Raw genomic sequence first — 24,327 nt, 5'->3', positions numbered from 1 at the left:
GGAACTCTTATCGTTCACTTTTTTCTCTCAACTTCGTGCATAATAACCTCGATAATTTTATTTATTACTGTATACCATTAAAAAATAAGAGAGAAATGCATTTAATTGTGAATTGGCATACCTACTGTATATATAGTAAAGTAGATTTCTGTTCTCTCTCTTTTATTTGAAAATTTATATTAGAAACTTTGAGATTATGGGTAAAGAAAATATTTTAAGCAATGCATGTCTTCCCATGCTTCTTTATATGGCACTTCAAATCGCAAAATATGTTTAAGAACGAGAGTTTGTAGGCAACCATTACAGTAATACAAAGATCGGCCATTTCGAATGTAATTAATTTAAGTTCAAATTAATCATATCATTATTCTAAACAATACTTAGTGGTAGAGGTTGCTATATGATATTTTCTAAACATGGTTGTTACAAATTACCGGTAATCTTTTTTTGTCACAATATAGTGGGGTTAAACACATAGGTACTGTTGTTGTTGTTTTCTAATGCCAGGTGTTTGACAATAAAGTCATTTGACCTCTTGCATTCCAATATTTTTCAAAGATATTATCATGACCAGCCACTGAAGCACAGATTTTGAGGTGTTCCGAATCCATTTCTTGGTTTGAGTTGCACAATGGGCAGTTAGGGGACTGATATATTCCAATTCTATGCAGGTGTTTGGCCAAACAATCATGGCCTGTTGCAGTGGCGTGCGCAACCTATTGCATTAGGGTAGGCTCTTCATGTTTGCATGCTACATAGGTATACAACTTACAATATCTCGAACATATTGATAATTTGATATAATTTTAGTGAGTTCTGACATCAAACCAGAGCAGCAGCCAGAAGGAGGGTAAGAAAACAGAAACTTCCGGAAACTAATGATAAAATAAATTGGTAATTAAATAAATCATACCTTATTTACTTAAAGGTGAACTCCATTCTGCGTTCCTTTTTAGAAAACTCCTCAATGACATCGCTGTGGAATGTAGGGGATTTTCAGATTTCTTTCAGCTTTTTCTTCTCAATGGACATCAAGGCTAAACTGCTTAATCTTTCTTGCCCTTGAGTTGATCTTTGAAGTGAATTAATCCGCTTAAGGGCAGAAAATGACCTCTCAGCAGATGCAGATGTGCTTGGTATGGTCAAAACCAGTAGGGTCAATTTGTACAATTCGACAAATTCTGTGTGGAGTTGTTTTGATTTTAAATGTGTCACCAGTTCATGAGGGTATTTTCCACGAAACTCTTCCATTGAATATAGGACTGTCAATTCATTTTTTAGACGAACTATATCAAACACTGCACTGTGCTTTACATTCAGCGCATCCAGGGCGGAATTAGGAAAATTTAATTTATAAGACTGAAATTTGTTTGGATCGAGCAATGAAATAAATTCCAACTGAGGGAGATTTCCAAACCTATCTGTAATATGGTTTGTCACATTGTCTATTTTTTAAAAAAATATTCTCCTGTATTTTATGACATCATTTTCCAGGCATTTTCTTTTTCGCGGCACTTCTTCACATTCGACTTCATTACAAACATCACTCCATAATGCATCAAATCTGTATCTCTCATGTAGAACAATACGTTTTGTTTCATTAACCTTTTCTACACAATACAGAATATCCAAATGATTCGTTTGAAGAATGTTGTACAGAATGTCAATGTATGCATAGATCTTTGATAACACATTTAGAAGAAATTTGGTCTCAAACTCTGAAAGGAAAGACAAATATCCACGCGCAAGAGCAACAGTTTCACTTTCCCAGTCTGATGAGTTGTTGAGTATATTTTTAAAAAAGTCCACCAGCAATTTACGGTTCTCCTTTACAATATTGACTATTCTGGAAGAGAAATTTCATCTTGTGGGTGCATTTCTTGGAATTATTCTGTTGGAATATTCAGTAAGAGCATGCGTGCGTTTTGTAGACTTGGAGAAGAAGCTACTTAGTCCATTCAATGTCTGAAAAAAAGATCCGGCACTCCTTAATACTCATAGCTGACTGAGATAAGACTAGATTTAGGACATGACTGAAACAATGAACAAATAGAGTTCTAGGATAAATGTCTTGAACTATGGTTTTAAGTCCATTTATTTCTCCAGCCATCTCTGCCGCACCGTCATATGTTTGACCAACTAATTTGTCTCTAATATCATAAGATCCCACTATGTCCATTACATGATTAAATAAACCATTACAGGATCTATCTGCACTCACATCAACGAAGGAAATAAACGTTTTTTGAACCTGTGCTGTCTGGTCATGGACATACCTGAGAGTGGTGGATAGTTGTGATTTGTTGCTTACATCGGATGTTTCATCTAAAATAACTGCAACATGCTGGGCCATGGAAATGTCATTCTTAATAGATTCCATCAACACGCCACTGATAGCAGCTATCAGGTCATTTTGAATTCTGTTGATGTGCCCTTAAATGTTGTAGACGACTCTACATGTTCTCGAAGAGTAGTGTCGTAGCTGCTCAACAAATGTAAACATTCTATATAGTTGCCTTTGTTAAGTGAATCTTCACTTTCGCCATGCCCTCTGAACGGCAGTACTTGCATGGCTAAGAAGCACGTTGTGTCGATTAGGCTTTTCATTATTTCTCTGTTCTTCTTCACCATTTCATTGTGGCGTGCCACATCCGATTTCAATTGTTGATCAAGTTGGGTGTCAATACGAACACTTCCAAAACAAGAAAGCTGAACAACCGAACGCAAAGGACATTGCGATCGTTCGTGTTTGACAATGGCATTGCTGAGATTATTTAAATTATTATAACCCTCTTTGTTCCACACACTTTGTTCGTTACAAATTAACGGTTAGCACGTCTAGCCGCGAAACCAGGTGGCCCGGGTTCGATTCCCGGTCGGGGCAAGTTACCTGGTTGAGGTTTTTTCCGAGGTTTTCCCTCAACCCAATATGAGCAAATGCTGGGTAACTTTCGGTGTTGGACCCCGGACTCATTTCACCGGCATTATCACCTTCATCTCATTCAGACGCTAAATAACCTAAGCTGTTGATAAAGCGTCGTAAAATAACCTACTAAAAAAATCGTTACAAATTAATAAGCATGGCCAGCAAAATAATGACTGCATCCTGTTAGCTAATTAGTTTTCACATATTGGTTCACATTGAAATAACGTAAATATTCTCTACTCTTTTCTTTATGTAAAAACTTAAAGTTCGGAAGCGCCGGCACTGGTCTTCCCCCCACAGTTACAATTTCAACTTTTTCGTTCAATGATCTACAACCGAAAGTCCTTTTAAAAATCTGTTCAATTATACAGTGATCTTCTGCCATATTACAACAATATCGCACTAGTTTTACCTCACTTTGTTTAAATAAACTCTATAACACACTCACTTTACCAATAGAAGTTCAAATAAACACTATAATACAGTAATTTCATCACCAAAAGCGCTTTCATTAGCGCCTACCAGCCTAACGTACTACGGCAATGGGCAAGACACGTAAATCAGGGCGCATGCGCCAGCTGTTCTAATGTACTGATTATGAAGGGAAACACTACGCTCACTGCAGGGCCAGGGAGGCTCAGCAAGCCGAGCTGCCCAACTCTCCAGTGACGAAAGATGACGCGAGAGCGAGCACACAGCGGACAATAATTGAAATGCGATGTACAGTACCAATCAAAAGGAAATGAAAATAGGATGCCAAGCCAAAATTTGCTGAAATTACCCTAGTTAAGGACTCTGCAGACTTTCTTAAATTAACAGTATTACTTTTAAATACAAATTTAATAAATTTCTTCCTGTCTGTTTGGGTAGGCGCAGCAGACCTAGCCTACCCAGAATGCACGCCACTGGCCTGTTGCCAGTCTAAATGCAGCTACAGACGATTTTCGTGGTAAATCGGGAATTAACTGTGGATTTTGATGCAGAGAGTTCCATTTTTTCCCTTGGGATTGTGTTATCAAATTTTGTTTGTTGAAGTCTAAGTATGTAGATTTAATAAATCTTTTCACAGAGTAATACGTAGATTTAGTAACAGGTCTGTAAGTAGCAGTGCTGCCCTTCTTTGCTAAAGCATCCGCATTCTCGTTTCCCAGGATTCCACAATGGGATGGTATCCATTGGAATACAATTCTTTTATTGAGTGATATTAATTGAGAGAGCATTTTAGTTATTTCTGCTGTTTGAGATGAAGGTGTGTGTTTAGAGACTATTGATAGAATAGCTGCTTTGGAGTCTGACAATATAACTGCATTCCTAAATTTATTGATGTGGCATAGAAGATTCCTGAGACTTTGACGTATTGCAATGATTTCACTATCAAAACTTGTTGTTCCATATCCAAGAGATCTATAAAGTGAGAAGAGACAGCATGTAACACCTGCACCGGCACCTTGTTCTCTGGAGATCAAGGATCCATCGGTGTATAAATGAAGCCAGTTTTGTGGAGGGTACCTAATATTAATTGTCTCTAAAGACAAGTGTTTACTTCTGATTTCAGTATTTCGTCTGTTAAATTTAGATTATACACATAGGTACTATGTTAATAGAAAATGCTAATATTATTTTGAGATACTGTGTTAACCGACAATCTTCCATGAGTAGTCGAAGCCTGTAATACCATTTACACTACACCAGTTATTTTTTAAAAGAATGCAGGAGCCAAGGCTGGCAGTACCAATATTATGTAGAACAAGGAGATGGTCAATTTCATTATCTTCTGCGTCAACAGTTGCCTACGAACAGGTACTCTTAAACATATTTTACAACCTGTACTCTCAAAAGACCATGAGTATAGAGATTCGTTTGATGCAAATTATTTGCCATACCGTACATTCCTCTATTCTAAAATTTCTAACGTAAGATTTTGAACATTCTATATAGTTAGAAAATACATACCGGTAGCTAAAGATACCATGTTCTCGAAATTGACCCTAACTTAGTCGCATAATTAAAATATCAACACTGAAAAGTTTCATATGAAATATCTTGTATAGAGAGTGCTCTGTCATCGTATTTGTCTTAGGCCAGGGATGTCGAACAGCGCTCTCGAGCTGTGAAATGAAGAGCCTTCACTCCTCCCTTACCATGCAATGGTTGAACACAGATAGCAGACAGACCGGGAGTAAAAAAAAGCGAAACTGCGGCGGCTGGTACTTGGATAACTTTTATACATCTTACTAATTGATTAGGAGCTCATTTTAGATTTGCATTTGATAAACTCTGATGAACAAAGAATGTAGGCCGGCATGAGGATGAATGTTGCTGCTGCTGCTGCTGCTGATGATGATGATGATGATGATAATAATAATAATAATAACAACAACAACAACAACAACAATGACGTTTTATCTACTGGGTCATTCCATGAATGTTGTTCGTTAGTGACGGAAATAAATAATAATAATAATAATAATAATAATAATAATAATAATAACAACAACAACAACAATGACGTTTTATCTACTGGGTCATTCCATGAATGTTGTTCGTTAGTGACGGAAATAAATAATAATAATAATAATAATAATAATAATAATAATAATAATAAAATAATAATAATAATAATAATAATAATAATAATAATAATAATAATAATAAATCGTGTTTAAAATGTCAACTTTGTGTATATGTGTTGTAGCAGTACAACTTCAAGTTCAGAAACGTAAACTGATTTATCTATAAAATTAATTACTTTCAGCGTGACTTGAAATTTGTTAATAGTTTTTGTTATAGATTCAAAAATATCTTCGCCTCGAGTTCGATACTTCAGTGAAATAACATCTACAAGGTCTCCATGAACATTGAAATCTGAATCGACATTCCTTCCGAATATAGCTAGGTGCGCCGTATCTTTGCGGTCGGTACTTTCATCAAGAGCTGCACTAACTCTCGTTTTTCATTCTTGCTATCAGTTGTCCCTCCAAGTTATCTCCCATTTCTGATACGCGCTCTGAAATAATATTAAGAAACAAACTTATCCTATATTTAAAATCATTAACATGTTCCGGACATATCTCTTTTGCAACAGCTATGAGACGTCTATCACAAATTCTTTGTCAGTGAATAGCTTTGAAGACGTTGCAATAATTTCACAAATTTTATAGCTAGCACGAACCAAGCTTGTTCTACTAACACCCGATGGTGATGATGATGATGATGATGATGATGATGATGATGATGATTATGGAAGGTTTTCTGAATTAAATCTTGATTTTAATTCCTCTACAGGCTTTACACAAGCGGAACTGTTCCATAAGCTTCAGCATGTATTGAATTAAAATACCTTTTAATATTATGATGGCTTAGATATCCAAATTCCTTTCTACATATTAAGTAATGTGTCTTTCCGTCCTTTAAGATAAAGAAATATCTATCTATCCACTTATTATTGAATCTTCATTCCATATCCATACCAGCCGCCAGAGTTGATAAACACACTACGTACAGAACAGCTACTGCGACTCAAGTTGACCGTACTGACTGTCGTTTAAGCTCTGCTATGGTAGGAAACAGTATTAATCGTTTCACAGTTTGAGAGCGCTGTTCGACATCTCTGTCTTAGGCAAATTCTAAATGTTTGTATATAATTATATTTATACAAGAAAATTTAAATTTTTGCACTGAAGATAATTTACATCTCAGCATTTTAATCAGCATAATACAATTTTGTATACATCATGTACATCAAATCTGTACAGAATAGCACAGAATATTCTTATTACTGTATTTCGTTAGCATCTGCTTCGTGCCATCTTTAAATAGTTTAGTGAAAACAATGTAAATTCAAAATATGATTCCAGTGCGTATATTAAAGCAGGCATGGTGTTAAATTTTTGTTGTTAATTTTTAATGCATGTTATCAGTATTGCAGTGTTTCACTGTGCTGTGATATATTTGCTCTGTATAAATAGAAACAAATTTCATAAGCAACTGAAGTTCAGAAAACTATAGGTGTAATTATAGATGTTATCTTTTTTTATCTTAGTGTACTTACAGATACTTTGTAGTAGATAAGTCTGGTGCATGACAGTAGAATTGGTTCCGAGTTTAATGAAGTATTCATTCTTGCAGTCACTGTTTGGAAACATGATATGAAAACTGGCATTATTGTACAACTCGACATTTTAAATTTTAATAGTTATTCTGTCCGTTTGTGATGCAAACAGCCCATGAAGAGCCAAGGCTGACTAGCCGGCTACTTGTCTCATGTCTACATGCCTTAGCAGAAATGAAAAGTCATACGACAAGAACTGAAGTACCAGTATCGTGTGGTCAGCACGATTATCTCTCCAGTTGTTATAATTGGTTTTGGAAACCTGATTTTGCTACCTAGTGTAGCTCCCCAAATTCATGACAATGCTGGGTGGGCATCGGTTCCATACACTAGCGGAAATTTGATGAGAAAATTCCTTCTTCAAGTGGACTCAAATCAGCACTGTTCCGTAGCGCAACTCCTAGGCATGATACTTTAGACCACCACACTAAGGCCACAGTCTAGTATATACAGTCTCGAAGCTCAATACGTAGTAAATATGCATCCATAGATAGTTGCTAACCACTAGGATCGCTAATATCGCCTCATTACAGACAATTCAAAATAGTACTGGCACAGTCTATTGTTCCTAGCACCCTCACAACTCAAGCTTCGTGACTATATACTAGACTGTGCCATGACTCAGGACATCAATAATTATTAGCGTGTATAATTTATATCCAATGTCCGGTTCATGTAACAAATATCAAATTCAATGAACAGAAATTGTTTATAACTTCTGCCAATATATTCTTTAGTTTGCATCACTATAAAGTGTTCTGTAACTGAAAGTCTGTGAAAGCTTTGTCCCCCAAGGAAGTATGAAAAAAGAATGTTAAATGTATTCCTGAAAATATACGATAATTATTAATTAATTACGAATAGTGCCTTCAGTAATTTAGAATTTATGGTTAATCCTGTAAATAAGGGAAGTTGTTGTTGTTTAGTCAACTGTCTGAAGACAGGTCTGAACCTCACAAGTGATACCAACAAGGCACCACTTATGAGAGGCAACTAGGCCCAGGAGATAATGGGATAGGGTGGCCAGTTCCTTTCCCCCTCCATTGCATACATCGCCCCCAAGCTACATATTACACTAGTCAGACTTCAGATTGCATACAAACAACTGTTCTTCCTTTGACATATATCGTCAAGTGAGGTGTACTGCCTGATAATAGATGTACGTACATATCAGTCAGAACCTTCAATCAAAGGATAAAATAAGCGATAATACTGAATAAAACCTGGTATAATAATAATAATAATAATAATAATAATGTTAATTAATTTATTTATATTTTATTGTGCTGTACAACAATCAGAGGCAATGACAGTTCAGCACAAAATGACAAAATTAACAATGACAAAAATTACAATAAAAGTCCAAATAGAATAAAAATACAATTACAATAAAAGTGCATTACAATAAAGACAATTACAAAATACTGACATAATAATAATAATAATAATAATAATAATAATAATAATAATAATAATAATAATAATAATAATAATAATAATAATAATAATAATAATTTATAGGTGTCAACATTTCTCGCTGTTGAAGCTGTTTGTATGAGTGTGTGTACAGTGCTGCTATGAGAGTGTAGTTTGTGAATTAGGCTACTATAGTTTAGAGTACCTACTATGTGTCATGCTATAATGATATATCCTACAAGACAAATGTGTTTGAGCAAAGTGAAATAAAATAATTGGAGTTTCATTGTTATTATTGTTAATCTGTATTTTGAATGTATACACGGTCTTTTTTTTATATAGTGGCACGTTAGAATCATAATATTTATAATAAACCTATTGATTTTAACTAATGATTTCAAGTTCTCTTCGGTTTTAGAACACAAAATTGTGAACACAGCACTATTTTATCATGAGCCGCCACTGTTACAAAGTCATGGTGATTGAACTGTACAATAATGTCTGTTCTTTTCAAACCATGTAGCACATGATAATACTATTAAAATCTTCACTGTATAAACAATTATCCAAATTGAATAGTGGAAGATTTGTGCAGAAGTACCTATTTAATATACACTTGTTATGTTTATTACGCACATTGATTGACACTAAAATTTTGTACACTAATCGTTCACAAATAAATAATAATGTTGCAGGGATGTCTGTTTGTCTGTCGCTGAGTCTGTGTTTTCGCTCTGTTCTACTAAACCACTTGGCCGATCCAGGCAAGTGGAAGCTGGCCTCAGATTTATTTAGTAGGCTGTGTTAGATGCCTTGTAACATCCAAGGTTAAAATCCTTGGATGATTTCATTGATAGCAAACCAGCACACATGTCCTTTTGAGTGCAATATATACTGTATGGAAGTGTTGGCTATTGAAGTGTCCTTGCATTCTCAAGAGATGAGGTCATAGGTTGACATTTTTAAAGAAATACGGGTAGCCAGACCGTGAGCATTGAAATTATTTCATTCTGTTTAAGACAGGAACGTATATTGTTATTAAACTGAAAACTGTTTCTTTTCGGAAATTGAATGCTATGTCTAAAATTAATGCATTTACTAGAAAGAAATACTATCTCAAAGTCTCACAGACATCATATATGCCATTTGGTTAGACATACTGTACTTATAACAAAATATTCAGCATGGAGAGCTCTATATTTAAATGGAAATACTTACTGAAGTAAACGTTGATCAAATACATAACAAATAATTTAATTTAGTTGTTCTACTACAGTATCCTCTTTCACCTATACTGTCTCATGTCAGACATTTTAGGAGTCACTGAATTCATATACCGATATTATAGAACTTCCAGTTACAATTTTTAATAATGCAATTTTAGTGTTTTCTAATAGAATAAGGTTAAATATTGTTACATTCCGGACCACTGTGAGAGAAAGGTGGACGAGAAAAGTGTCTCTTGATGGTAGCAGGTCAGTAGATATTGGCTAACAAAGAGAAATAAATATATACTTTTATCTATTCTAATATTATAAATTAAAGAATTTCATGTTAAATAAGTACCAGTATGATAGTTCACAAAAACGAAGTAGAATAAATCCGTCTCCTTTCACTTCACTTTCCCTTCATTAGCCGCCACTTTTATATGGATCTGCGTATGAGATGCAACATTATTGATTTATGTTGAAACAAAATATACAATTTGTTATGTAAACATGAGTTCATCATAAATTGTATAGAAGTTACAAGTGTTTACGAATCGATATCTGTGGATAATAAATGGATTATGAAATACATTTATTCAGGTTTAATATTTTATTGTTCAAAAAGATCCACGCAAATGAAGTTATTTACTATGTACAGAAATAAGGGATAAGCTTTCATTTTCTGGATTGTATAGAAATGCATATTAGGAGAAACTAAAGAAATAATTTGTCTATGTTCACTTATAAATTGCACAGTTTAAGTAGATGAAGTAAATGTTTAAAGATATCAGTACCGGTATTAATGATTTATAATGGCACATTACTTACTAGTAAAGTAACCAACAGTATTGCAGAATTGTGTGAAAAAGTAGGCCTACTAAAGGGGTACTGGCATGTAGTTGTAAAACTGTAGTGAGTGTGTTGGTACTGGTAATTATATTATTATGATTATGAACATTTCCTGCTCAAAACAAGAAGTCTTTTACTAGAGATGGGCAATCTTTTGGGAAAAATTAAGCCCGAATAGTTCTGTCGTCCTTTTAAATGTTTTGTTGTGAGAAACAATTACTAATAAAATAAATTTGCGACTTAAAAAGTAAAGTTTTTACAGAAAAATTGAGATAGTTTTTTTTCCTGCATGTTTTCCGCAGTTTCCTCCAACATGGGGTAGTGTTTATTTACCTATTTGGAAAATAAAAGCCAGTGTGCCTTTTATTCTGTTTCCGTAATAGTTAGGGTAAGTTGATTTTGAAAAGTTTTTATGTATTTTTAAGCTATAAATTTGTGTGTAAAGAAGTTTTTTTGGGTACATAATCATATAAGTAGAAATGAATTTTAATGACACAACTGTTATTTGAAGACTTACTCTCTATATCATATTACATTACCTTCTATAAGAAACACTATTAAAAAATCTTTAGAGTCGATGTTAAGTATATAGTCATTTTGTATTATTTTCTCAAATAAACACCTGTTATTATTTTTAGTAAAAATGCTTATATTTCATGCCCATCATTCCTGAATGAATTGACGCTTTGATACTAAATAAGAACAAACCCAGTTGAATAGTTCAGGAGAAGTCAAATATGGACGGATTGACAGACAGATGGCGTACACATGCCCTTAGGCAGTTAACAGAGTCGGCCTCCTTTTTAGTAATTTAGCAAAAAACAAACTTTACTACCATTCACTAATCATTTCCGGAATATTCTATCTTATGAGATTATTCTATAAAAACGTAAGACACTATACACTAGGAAATGTTATAGAATGAAGTCAGGTGCTATTTAAAACAAACAAAAACAAAGAATACAAATACAGTGTTGCCACTTGAATTGTCAAAAAATTAACTGTGATGAATTATTTTCTACCGTTCGGAAAAATGGATATTATTTTCCCTGTCCTGTGTCCTCAATATTATTATTATTATTATTATTATTATTATTATTATTATTATTATTATTGTTATTATTACTTTCCCTGGTTGAGGCCCTAGGCAGCTGCTCTGTTCGCCAAGGTATCACCACTTTATGTGCAGAAAATTATGGATACAGAAAATGAATATTTTCATAGAAATAACGAAGTCGATTTTTTCATTATGACCATACTTTCTCTTTACACTTAGTAAAATGAGAAAATAAAACATTCTGAGTGGATTTTCGTGTTATTTAACATAAATATGGTTTCTACTACATAATTAACTATTGCACTTCAAAACTGTCATCATTTTCATAAACTTAATGTGTAAATATAAAATACTTAAGGTCCGTAAGTCTTTATTTATTATTTAAATTGTTGAGTTGATACCGTTTCAAGCATGGAAGCACTGTTTCTTTGCAGAGGAATATTGTAATGGAGTGTGATCCAGTCATGGTAAGGGTCGTGCCATTTTAGGAGAAATTACTTCTGCATCTCGTGACCAGAATATTGTACGAAATGGAAATATAAAAATTGGAGATTTATCCTTTGAAGAGGTGGAAAAATTCAAATATCTTGGAGCAACAGTAACAAATATAAATGACACTCGGGAGGAAATTAAACGCAGAATAAATATGGGAAATGCGTGTTATTATTCGGTTGAGAAGCTCTTATCATCCAGTCTGCTGTCCAAAAATCTGAAAGTTAGAATTTATAAAACAGTTATATTACCGGTTGTTCTGTATGGTTGTGAAACTTGGACTCTCACTCTGAGAGAGGAACATAGGTTAAGGGTGTTTGAGAATAAGGTGCTTAGGAAAATATTTGGGACTAAGCGGGATGAAGTTACAGGAGAATGGAGAAAGTTACACAACACAGAACTTCACGCATTGTATTCTTCACCTAACATAATTAGGAACTTAAAATCCAGACGTTTGAGATGGGCAGGGCATGTAGCACGTATGGGCGAATACAGAAATGCATATAGAGAGTTGGGAGACCGGAGGGAAAAAGACCTTTAGGGAGGCCGAGACGTAGATGGGAGGATAATATTAAAATGGATTTGAGGGAGGTGGGGTGTGATGATAGAGACTGGATTAATCTTGCACAGGATAGGGACCGATGGCGGGCTTATGTGAGGGCGGCAATGAACCTTCGGGTTCCTTAAAAGCCATTTGTAAGTAAGTAAGTAAGTAAGTATCCATTAAGAATTTGAAAGAAAAACGAAAGGTTCAGTACTGCGTTATTACATCAGTTAGCAGCATCTCATATACAAATATACATAGGTATATATTGTAGTCCAAGAGAATGCTTGCATTGCACAGTATTGCTATGCATTAATAGATTCTTATTATTTAAAAACACAATAAATTTTTATGATGAATTCTATGAAACAACTGAGGTGAGATATTCAGTCTATAATATGAACACGACAGTTAAAATATGTATGATATTCAGTATATTTATCTCCTTTTTACCAAGGTTTTAAGTATGTATGTATACACACACACCTTTTCTGCAAAGCCACTGTAATATTTACATGTTCATTTTGAGTTTTACTTTACACTAGAAGCTTCTACTTGTCTAATGTTATACAGTGCGTACATTTTATCTTTTTACGTTCGCATGTGTGCAGATCTACATCTGCGAACGTGGAAAGATAAAATGTATGCACTATATTTACATGCATTTGTATGAATTCAGATTAATTATTTGCATTTAATTTCCATCAGCAAAATGGCAGAAAACAAGTGTGACTAATTGTGTTATGCACCTGACTTTTCTACTGTTATCTCTAAAATTGCATGCTGTTTTTATTAGTGTGCAGAATCTCACTGTAGTAATATAGAGAGTCTATTTGAAATAGTTTCTTACTTGACAAAACTAAAACTGTTTACTTTCTGTTGCATGTAACTGTTATCATTGTTCTAATAATGTTTGTTTTACTTCTCTCCTTCTTTGTCATCTCTTGCTTCGGTGATCTCTTTTTGGTAAGTTCAATATTTTTATGAACATTTTATAACAGTAATTTTTAATTAAAGTCGTACATTTTTATCATCTTGAAAACAGATGACAGAATTGCCAAGAAAATGTGAACAAAGTAAACCTGTACACACCATGAATTCAGATGAACATTACCTCCACATTATTTTCAACATATGCTTTGATAAAAGCTAAGATCAACATAACATTTTCTTATTACCAATTACTAGCCTAAATCACCGTCATTCACCACCCCCGATTCTTTTCCTCTCATGCAAGAGAGCAATCGGCTCTCTCCACTAAATGTGTGCATTATGACCGGTTATAATGCCAGCAAGTTGTATGTGCCATACATTATATTAGGTGCCTTTTATACTTTGCAGTTTGTGTATATGATGGTCATTCAACAACATCCGACATATAATTTCTTTTGGAGGATGTCATAACTGATTTACAATACCGTAGTCAAAACTGCCATCTTCCAACAAGTGTTCGATATATACAATGAATTGCCTACACCATCGTCTGACTATACTGACGCTCATAATGTCGGATCCATACATGCTGCACAATTGGTGGTGGATCTCTACTGGAGATTGCTTCTGAGTGTGCAGAAATTGGATAACTGCACGAATCTCGCAGTTGGCGGGAGACAATATCAGTGCAGCCATTTTCTCCTAGCATTGTGCAACAACTATTGCCGCCACAAGACTGAAACTGCACTGCAGTATCCCACATACCCCCCTCTCTACTGCTACGCATGCACATTCCCATCCGAATAGTCATGCCATCTTCGGACGCGATTGGAACTTACTTCCTGGATGAATCTCGTATTTGTTTGTATTTTACTGGAAACAATTTATTTGTAATTTTTTTGTAGAAAAATTATGATTTTTCTTTGGAACATAAAAGTCTCTTGCTTCAAAACTTCCCTTATGCAGCAGTTATCTGACTATATTGGTAAATTTTATGATTGTTTGAGGCACATATCAGTGTTTCCTGAAACACCCAACAGACTGCAACTTATAAAGGCATCTTTACAAATACCAGTCAAAAGCTGTAATAAAAACTAAAACTCGCACTATACAGATACATAGGAATAAATTTTATTTGAATTTTGATTCAAAATCTTCAGTCATACTATATAAGGAGCGCTTTAATAGAGTTATACGCATTTCAGCAAAACTGTGCTTAACTGCCTTCTTTCATATATTTTCATATAATTGTATAGTTTATATAAGAGTTTCAGTTTCATTTAACTTGACATCATGTCTAAAGCATGCATTCAGAAAAAAAATTATTATTTTGATACTATAACACTAATAATGCTTTTTAATATTATACATATTGATATATTACGATTTTTTATGTACATTTCAAAGCTTTTTAGAATTCAGTTTCGTGAGAGGAATATTTTATTTGCTTCTGAGATTACTGTATATAATATTGCTTCATTCACAATGTACAGTTAACCTATATTCATAATAGTACCTATACCATAACTGTAAAATCGAAGAAAAACAGTTATGAGTAGTTTCGTGAGTTCTGCATTTCTTTAAATGTATTTTCTGATATTACAATAATATGAAATGGATTAATGAACTTATAGTTCATGAGGTCCCGGGTTCGATTCCCGGTTAGAGCACAGGAATTTTTCCTTAAAGGGGATTATTCCTGTGTTCGTCCATGGTTTGGAAATTAGGTTAAGTTTAGATTTAAGACCTCTCCTGGCATCACATTATCATAATCATCCTATCACATCATCGGGGTAATGTAACTCCGCCTTCCAGGCGTCCCAACCTCAGAAGTGGGTTACAACTAAGCCATGGCCAGGAGAGAAGACCAGAAATGTCGAAAAGACAACCTGGTGGCATTGGATAAAAAAAATATATATATAAATAGAGAAAATAGGAATGCAAAATACACGTTGTTCACAGATTTGTAAAATTTATTGCAAGCATGTTCTGACAATGTCATATCCAGGCTTTGTATACTGGTTTCTGACAAATAAATACCGGTATTATTATTATTATTATTATTATTATTATTATTATTATTATTATTATTATTATTATTATTAGTTTTATCATCAACATCAACATCACCATCTTACATAGAATGCTGTATAATATAGGCTTTCTATTGTGTAGTGCCTATACCTGTATAAAATTTTCATGTTTGTGATGATGATGATGATGATGATGATGATGATGATGATGATGATGATGATGATGATGATGATGATGATGATGATGATGATAAAACTTTTAATTTTTTTGAGTATGTTTAAATTACATTGTTATGCTCATCTGTTTCTAGTACTTGCTATTCTAATATTGTGTGATATGTAAGCTACTGTTTTTATCATAATGAATATTGACAACACTTGTTTATGTGGGTAGGCTACTTGACAGTTCCGGGCCTGAGGGATCTGGATGGTTCAACCCGATCAAGTCTCAGTGAGGCATCAGGTGTGAGTGGGGCTTCAACACGGACCTACGTGAATGAGGCATCCACGTTGGTTCTGGAAACCATTGAAAATGGTGTCAAGAAGTAAGAGTTTTTCTTATGACATTTTGGAAAATAACTCATAGTGATATTGTGTGACAACTATGTATTGGTCAACAATTTTATTGTAATGCATTTGATTGTCCAAATAGTTATGATACATATTCATATACATAGTCATGTATTTTTAACCTACAAGTTGCGGTACTGTTCCAGATATATTTTCTTGTTTTAAACTCATATTTATTAGGAAAACGGTATTTTCTTCCATAGTAGCTAACACTTGCTGAAAGAAAAGTTGTAATAATTTTGTGTATGTAAATTTGTCAACTCTATTCTGTTCCATTTCTGTAATGTACGGAGTCTGATTTTGCACTACATAAATCATTCTCTATAGTGACAGACGTAGAAATATCATGAAGGAAAACCGCCAGATAATTCTAATTGCATGTTGAAACAAGAGAGAATAAAGCAAATTCATTTGCATGAGTTCTATACTGCTGTAATTGTATTCGTTATAACTACATTTATCTGTAAATAGCCTACGCATTGCATATATTAGTAAATATTTACCAGTATGATATTTGCATGCACGTTTGAATAACTAATAACAGTTGCACCATATATTTTATTTTGTGCAATTTCCAGACATTATCTTGTACCACTTTCTATGGCGCAGAAGAGTAAATGGCGGAAGAAAGGAATCAAGCTTCACATTTTCAATGATCACACATTCATTGCTAAACATCTCTCTGGGTGAGTAATTTTAAACCTTCTCGATAACTTATTATGTATATTTTACTTTTTAAAACAAATATCATGCGTCATTAAAATACCGTAGTATATAAAGTACTGTTATATTTCATTATTGCTACATGTACTTTCTTAATGTCTTAAGGATGAATTTAAAGTATTAAAATCATTCTCATTTACTTCATAGAACGTGAGACATACCAGTACGGTAAATAAAATTCTTACCTGTCCCACACATTCTTCCTGAAACTTTTGAGTCTCTGCACTGTACTGGTACCCTATAATATGAATTTACAGTAAGAGTGAAGTTTTCATTTCCTAAAGTTACTGATAAATATAAGAAAATACTCTAATAATTATCTCGTATAAAACAAAATTTGTTAAAATTTTCTTTAAATCTTGGTACATTGTAGATTGCGATTTCAATGTTCTAAACAACATTTAGTTACATTTGTTTAGTCTTACAGCTATCCATGAATTCTTAAATAAATATAATTATCATTTGCTACTATAGGAGCTCATAAATTAGTCAATATATACATAACCAATCTCTTGCTGTAACAAACAAATATTCTGATGGGGGCAGATAAAAAAAAGTTAAAAATTTTTCTTTCACTATGTTAATAATGTCAAAAGAAAAACTTATACAAATTTTGGCCACTTGACTACAATTACTAGGACCGTACAAAAAATAAGTTTGCCAGGGGCCGTTAACAGAAAGAAAACACCATTTCATTGGAAAAATTTATTGGAACAGACACAGCTGTTGTTGAGCTATTTTTCAACATATTCCCCACCAGAATTGAGACATTTGCCATATCATGGGATCGACAGAGAGGTGCAGACACTGGTTCCGATCTCAGGCGGCTGACTTCTGTGACACAAGGATACAAAAATTGATCCCATGGTATGACAAATGTCGCAATTCCAGTAGAGGATATGTTGACAAATAGCGCAACAATTGTTCTATCTGTTTCAATAAATCTTTCCATGCAATTGTGCTTTTTTTCCTGTAAACGGCCCCAGGGAAAATCACTTTCTGGATGGCCTCGTACTTGCGGTCGAGTGGCCGAAATTTGTATAAGCACTTCTTTTGACATTATTAACATGGTGAAAAAAAAAAAAATATTTTTTAACTGCCCCCATCAGAATGTTTGCTTGTAAGCAGAAAATGTCAGTGAATAATAAAATACTTCTGAATATGAAACTAAACCAAATGTTTAATAGATATACCATTAAACAAAAGGCTAGAAAGTGTTACCAGTATCTTGCCAGGCTGCACATCCCAAGATCAAATCCTGACAAGTACAGACAGAATACTTTTCAAGCAATGATGGTATTTGGGCAGACTTTTTGGAATACTTCTATTTCCTCTCCTATCGTTGCATCTTTCTCCATAATTCAAAATCGTCCTCATCACCAATATGGTAACTCCTTCTTTGCTTCATATGGCGACCATTGTATGGAATCCCTACATTCTGAGTATATTCAGTTGTAGCATCAGACAAACATCGATTTTTAAGACTTAAGTTGTTGTTGTGATTCTAATTAGTAAGTAATTTTTTACGAAATGTTTTATTGCAGTGGTACCACATGCCAAGTTTGCAGTAAATCGGTAGCAAGGCGGCTAGGGAAACAAGGCTATGAATGTCGAGATTGTGAACTTAAGTGCCACAAGCACTGCCACATCAAAGTCGACTCTAATTGTACAAATTCAACTATTCAGAGCATTGAACTGTAAGTATTATTAAATATTGTATAATGCAAATAGAAGAGAAGTAATATAAAAGCACAATACTAAATGTCTAGGTATACCTATTAGTTGAAGTTATACAGTCTAGTCTATAGTACATAAATGTACATAGCCTGTGCACTTTAAATCACAATAGTTAAATTGCATGATATTACTGTATGGAGGTACTACTGTAAGAGCCCAGTAGAATACATATTCTTTAAAAGGTTTAGTTCAGGTGCAAGTAATATATTGTATGTTTTTAATTAAACATATACAACATAATGTTAAAACGTAATGCAATAGGCCTACTAATACATCATCACCGGGTTTTGTGACACATTCTGTTCCCATTCATATGAAGATTATGGGTTCACGTTAGACATTCACCCCTACCAAATTCACTGATCATTTGGTTAGCACGGTGTAAAACTATCATGTAATGCAAAATGGAGCACAAAGGAAGGCTTATGCGCCCTGTCCCTATAGGAGGGAGATAAATCTTCATTTCTCTCTTGGGAATCGAAATAGAGTTGGCTGAATTTGTACTGTGGCATGACACACTATCTCTTCTCGTTCATTGTTAATCAAATAAAAATCAATAGTGACTCAAGTTTTGGTTTGAATTCAAAACCTTCTGTCACACTTTTCAAGGAACTCTGAAGGCATGTGTAAATTGAGGAAAAGTGTAAATTATGGAAAATGGTTTACATATAGCAAAAACATTAAGGATATAATGTTCAGTACGTAGAATGATTTGTAAACAATGCTTGGAACTTCTATAACACACAGGACTATATTAAATGTTACAATTATTAAATATTTTATGCTCGATCATGCCGAAATGTAGTAATTATACACCTGGTAGCAGTCCTTTAATGCATGTCATTAAAGTACACCTACTCATTAAAGTACAGGTGTTCAGCCAATGACAACTCAGCTTACAGGTGTTCAGCCAATGGCAAGTCAGCTTTGTACCGTTATAAAACCGCAAGTATCGATTATTCTCGGATATGCAATCGAAAGAGAATTAGCGAAAAGTCACGGAGGCTGGAAATCCAATACTGTCGCAGAAGGTTATGTTCTGTTACTATAATAATTAGCGTTAATTGTAAATAATATTCAAATAAATTCAATTTGTTATCTCGTTTTTCAATGTCGAATTCAATAATCAAGGTTATATCAAGTTTAACGGGATTACATCAAGGTCAATGACATTATTGTTCCTCGGAAAAAATCAATACTTTCGCGTCTGCGCACATCTCACAATTCACGACCTAGAACAAGGTCACTTCCGATCTTGTCAGATACAAATAAAATGTATACATCTGAATAATTTCAAGTTAGAAATATGGTCGAGCATAAAAAGTCGTATGAAACTCGCCTATAATGGTAATTAAGAAGCTCGTATGAAAATTATGAAACTCGCTTGCGCTCGTTTCATAAACATCCATACTCGCTTCTTAATTACTATCATTATAGGCTCGTTGCATAATGTACTATTATATATATACCGGTATATAATTTATAAGAAGTAAATTATCATACACATGATTTTAATCACTTTAAAATCTTAAAATATACGGTAAGTCCTGCACACACATATAAAATTGAAAGACGACACTAGTTCTTTTCACAAAAGAAGTCTGATTTTTTTATTATTTACAAGTTTTCTATTTGCTTCTCTAGTTCATAAAGTTTATCAAAAATTGAACATCTCTTTCTGTAGCAGAAAGAGACCTTCTCACAGTCACTAATGTTACAACTACATCTGCTCTTGTGGGAACATCATCATCATCATCATCATCATCATCATCATCATCATCATCATCATCACTAGTGCCAGCATTGTTATCCTGGAAATGGGTGTCTAGAATGTCCTTCACAGTTTGTTTCTTACCAATGATCACAGTATCCTTCATGAGGAAAACAAATTTTTATACTTTAATCTGCATACATTGACTGTATTTATAGCAAAATTTACAGTGGTAGTCTCAATTTTATGTTCAATTTTTCATGGACGCTTTTTTTTCCTCTGTTTGAGAGAAACAACGTAAATTGAAAAAAGTTTGAAATTACAACATAAATACAGGAGAAAAAATATATTACAATTATAGAAAAGCTAAAAGATTGTAAAGACGGGAAAACGTTAATTGTGGGAATGTAAAAGCGGTTTTCGACTGTGATTCTGAAAGTGAGCATAGGGACAGAAATAAAGACATGATTCTCATATAGTAATTTTTGTCTTTGAAATTTGTACAGTCTCATTTGTGTAGGTTAAAGGTAGAAACGGTTTTATAATATTTCTGGATGTTGTGCAAATGTTTCATTTTCATGTATTACAACATTGTTTGTTCAATAATCATTTTTTTGCGTAACTGTACTATATGAATAATATAAATATCGCACAACATTATAAAATAGCTGTTATTTAGAATTACAATTTTACAGACCACGTGAACTGTTCGAATATTTACAGTAAGAGAATATTAGTCTGCGAATTTAAAAGGTAAAGTTTTCAGAAAATACGTAAAATTGCATGAATTCGAATGTCCATTGTATTGCTGATTGGCTACCAATTTGGTTTAAGATATTCTTATATTACTATTAAGATATATCACTTGAATGGAATTAAGAAGAAATATTCTCCTATATGATGCAATTGATTAAATTATTCAGATGCCTGTGATAAGAGTTGTTTTGATTTTTCTGACTGTCAGTATTGTGGACTTGAACTTGTAACATACTACCGGTACTTCTTGTCAAGTCTGTATTGTATTGTGCTCTTACAGTTCTTTCTTTTTTAATTTCTTTATGAAGGAGTGGAAGAGGATTTCACTAGATGTTTTGTTACTACTCTTTAATTTATTATATCAGACTGATATGATTTTCTTTACAACATTTTAATGTGAAATTCTTTTTTCCCATTCTTGGTCTCTACTGCCCGTACTGAGTGAATAGGTAAGCTCGTCGAGTGGCATGTTGTTTGAAGACTGCTGGCAAGTCAGTGTTCATATAATCCTTTTGGAATGTGTTTTATTATTGATCCATTATCTCCTTTGCTATTGATAAGATGGCCATATTTACACTTTTGGTTTACATATTGATATATTCTGCTGCTCATACAGCATCACACAAACTAATTGTAATTAGTTTGCTTTTCTATATCCCTCTAGACACTTTAAAAATTCAGTATCCAATTTTGTTATTGCTTGATCATATATATTGCAATGTATAATATATCTAATAAAATATGTTCGATTATTATTTTGGCTTTTAATAATAGCATGAAGTAATAACATTATTTTTAACTATTAAAAATGAACGAAGTCTGAACGTATAAGAAGATTTTCGAACTTTTGTGTATGGCATTGAAATAATTTTGTATGTATAACATGATGTATTAATTTTTTATACTAATTTACCGAAAGTACCGGTAATTATAAGGGTGCCAGTAATTAAACTTTGATCAAACTCTAAAACATGTATTTTAATAAAGGAGTCATCAATAGCATACTGATTACGATAATGTGGACTCAGGATATAAGAAATTAGAATAGTCTTGCTACCTACCATACGATATATAAAATATTGGACAAAAATATACTTCTGTATTAGGCATTTCTCTGATATGACATCGAAAACAGCGACAAGTTACTTACGATTTCCTTATTATAACAATTTCGAATATTACTTACTAGAGACAAAAGCACATCATATTTTTAAAAGATAGATAGATTTATTCGTTCCATAATATTCTTACATTTGCTTTATAGCATAGAATAAAGAACATGTCCAATTCTTACGTTTAACATATAAATGCAATACATATGAAATGTATGAAATGCAAATATGAAATATGTACAGAATTAATACCTTAATAACAATAATATTTTATACAATGTAATACGTTTACCATTTAATAGTATTAAAATATTTACACAGTACTGTGAAATGTCAAGAATTCATGTACAGAATAGAAAGTGTGAGATATTAAGTAATTTTTTAGTTTTACCTTAAATAATGCAGGGTTTTAGCTGTGATTCTTAATGTCTTTGGGAAGACTACGGTACCTTATTGAACATTTTTATCGCCATGTAACGTACTCCCCTTTGATAGCATGATAAATTTGATGATGACGTATGAAAATCATTCTTTCTGCGGGTATTTATTCTATGTATGGCTGAATTAGTTGGAAAATTTTCTTTATTACATAAGAGGAAATTTATTATAGAGTATATGTACTGATTTGTTAAGGTTAGAATCTCTAATTTAAAAAAAAAATAATCTACATGATTCTCTAGCCTTTGCTCCAACTATTATTGTAATGGCTCTTTTTTTGTAATAAGAATATATTTTTACTATCTGCAGAATTTCCCCAAAATATTATTCCATAGGACATAATGGAATGAAAATAGGCAAAAATATTGTCTTTAAGATACTGCTGTTTAGAAATTGTTGTAACGACCTAATTGCGAAGCATGCTGAGCTAAGATATAAGTATGTTACGATATAAGATATAAGTATGTTACCTTTTTTTTTTACATGTTAGAAACATTGGCGCAAAAGTGTATGTATGCTCTTGATTTAACAATGAAGTCATTCTCCTTCGTGCTTCCCAATAATTCGACGTGATGTCTTGAGCCATTTGAAGGACTGTGCAGCTTGCCAGATGATCCATATCCATTTCCTGCTTCTGACAGCATAACAGACAATTTGGTGAAGTCAGTACTGTATCCAATTCTGTGGAGATGTTTACTTAAACAATCATGGCCAGTGAGTAGCCTGAACATAGCAACAGCAGATTTACGAGGAAGTTCCGGAATTAGATGAGTGTTTTTCATAGATTTTTCAATTTGGTATTTTCACTTTCTGCTAATATTTTAATATTGTAATTGTGGTTGATCTTGCTTTTGATGATTCGTTTGACAGATTCATAGGACAGATTTAGACTTATATTCTGTTCAATTTGGTGCAAAAAATAAAATTTTAACTAAAATAACTTCACTAAGGAAACGTAAAAATCTATTCCGTCTTCTTAAGATTTTTCACTACATCCTTCATAATAAAAATTAAGAAAATTATGAAAACTATGTCCTCTTGTAGAATGGTACTAATTTTCGAAATTTATGTTCAGTTTCTGTACTGATTCATAAAAATAACATTATTTATTGAGGGGAAAATGTAATTAAAACAATGCCAGCCTTTAGATATCAGTGAACTTTAAAACAAGCATTTTAATAAACAAAAAAAATCAACAAATATGTGTTGACCATTCAGTTTACTGATAGCAATAGTGTGAAGTTGGGATATAAGAAATTAGAATAACCCTGCAGCCAGACAATATATCAATATATTGGACGAAAATTTACTTCTGTGTTAGGCATTTCTCTGTTGTGACGTTGAAAATAGTGACAAGTTAGTTACAACTCTTTTATCATAACAACTTAGACTACTAGTAATAACTTTAGTACTGGTACCTGTACCGGTATCATTATTGCATAAAGTGCTAAAGAGCACTTTTGATTTTAAAAGCAGTGTACTGTGTACTGGTACGTAATCATATTATGTTCTTTATTTACATATTAGTAATATTGGTACACATACAGATTTCAGTAAAGTAACTTGACGAAAGAAACGTAGAAATTTATCACGCCTCCTTAAGGATTCCAAATACACTACTTTCTTCATAACAACAAGCAAGATGATTTTGAAAAATATGTCCTCCTGTAGACTGGTGCGAAATTCTCGAACTTCGTTCAAGATATGCGTG

The 24,327-nt window shown here is 33.2% G+C and overlaps 1 protein-coding gene across 5 annotated transcripts in view; it reads left to right on the top strand.

Moving 5' to 3' along the window:
• LOC138710858 (phospholipid transfer protein C2CD2L) overlaps nucleotides 1-24,327 on the top strand; it is a 343,333-nt gene that overhangs the window by 308,169 nt on the left and 10,837 nt on the right. For 3 of the 5 annotated variants that reach the window (XM_069842026.1, XM_069842024.1, XM_069842022.1), the window contains 3 exons: nucleotides 15,964-16,114; nucleotides 16,718-16,825; nucleotides 18,407-18,559. In XM_069842026.1, the coding sequence (XP_069698127.1) occupies nucleotides 15,964-16,114; nucleotides 16,718-16,825; nucleotides 18,407-18,559 (412 nt within the window). Of the gene's footprint in view, nucleotides 1-15,963; nucleotides 16,115-16,717; nucleotides 16,826-18,406; nucleotides 18,562-21,489; nucleotides 21,516-24,327 lie in introns of all 5 variants that reach the window. The other 2 variants (XM_069842025.1, XM_069842023.1) reach the window with 2 other exon arrangements.

Source organism: Periplaneta americana, chromosome 12, assembly GCF_040183065.1.
Source record: "Periplaneta americana isolate PAMFEO1 chromosome 12, P.americana_PAMFEO1_priV1, whole genome shotgun sequence".
Taxonomy (NCBI): Eukaryota; Metazoa; Arthropoda; class Insecta; order Blattodea; family Blattidae; genus Periplaneta; species Periplaneta americana.
This window is presented reverse-complemented; position numbering and strand designations above follow the sequence as displayed.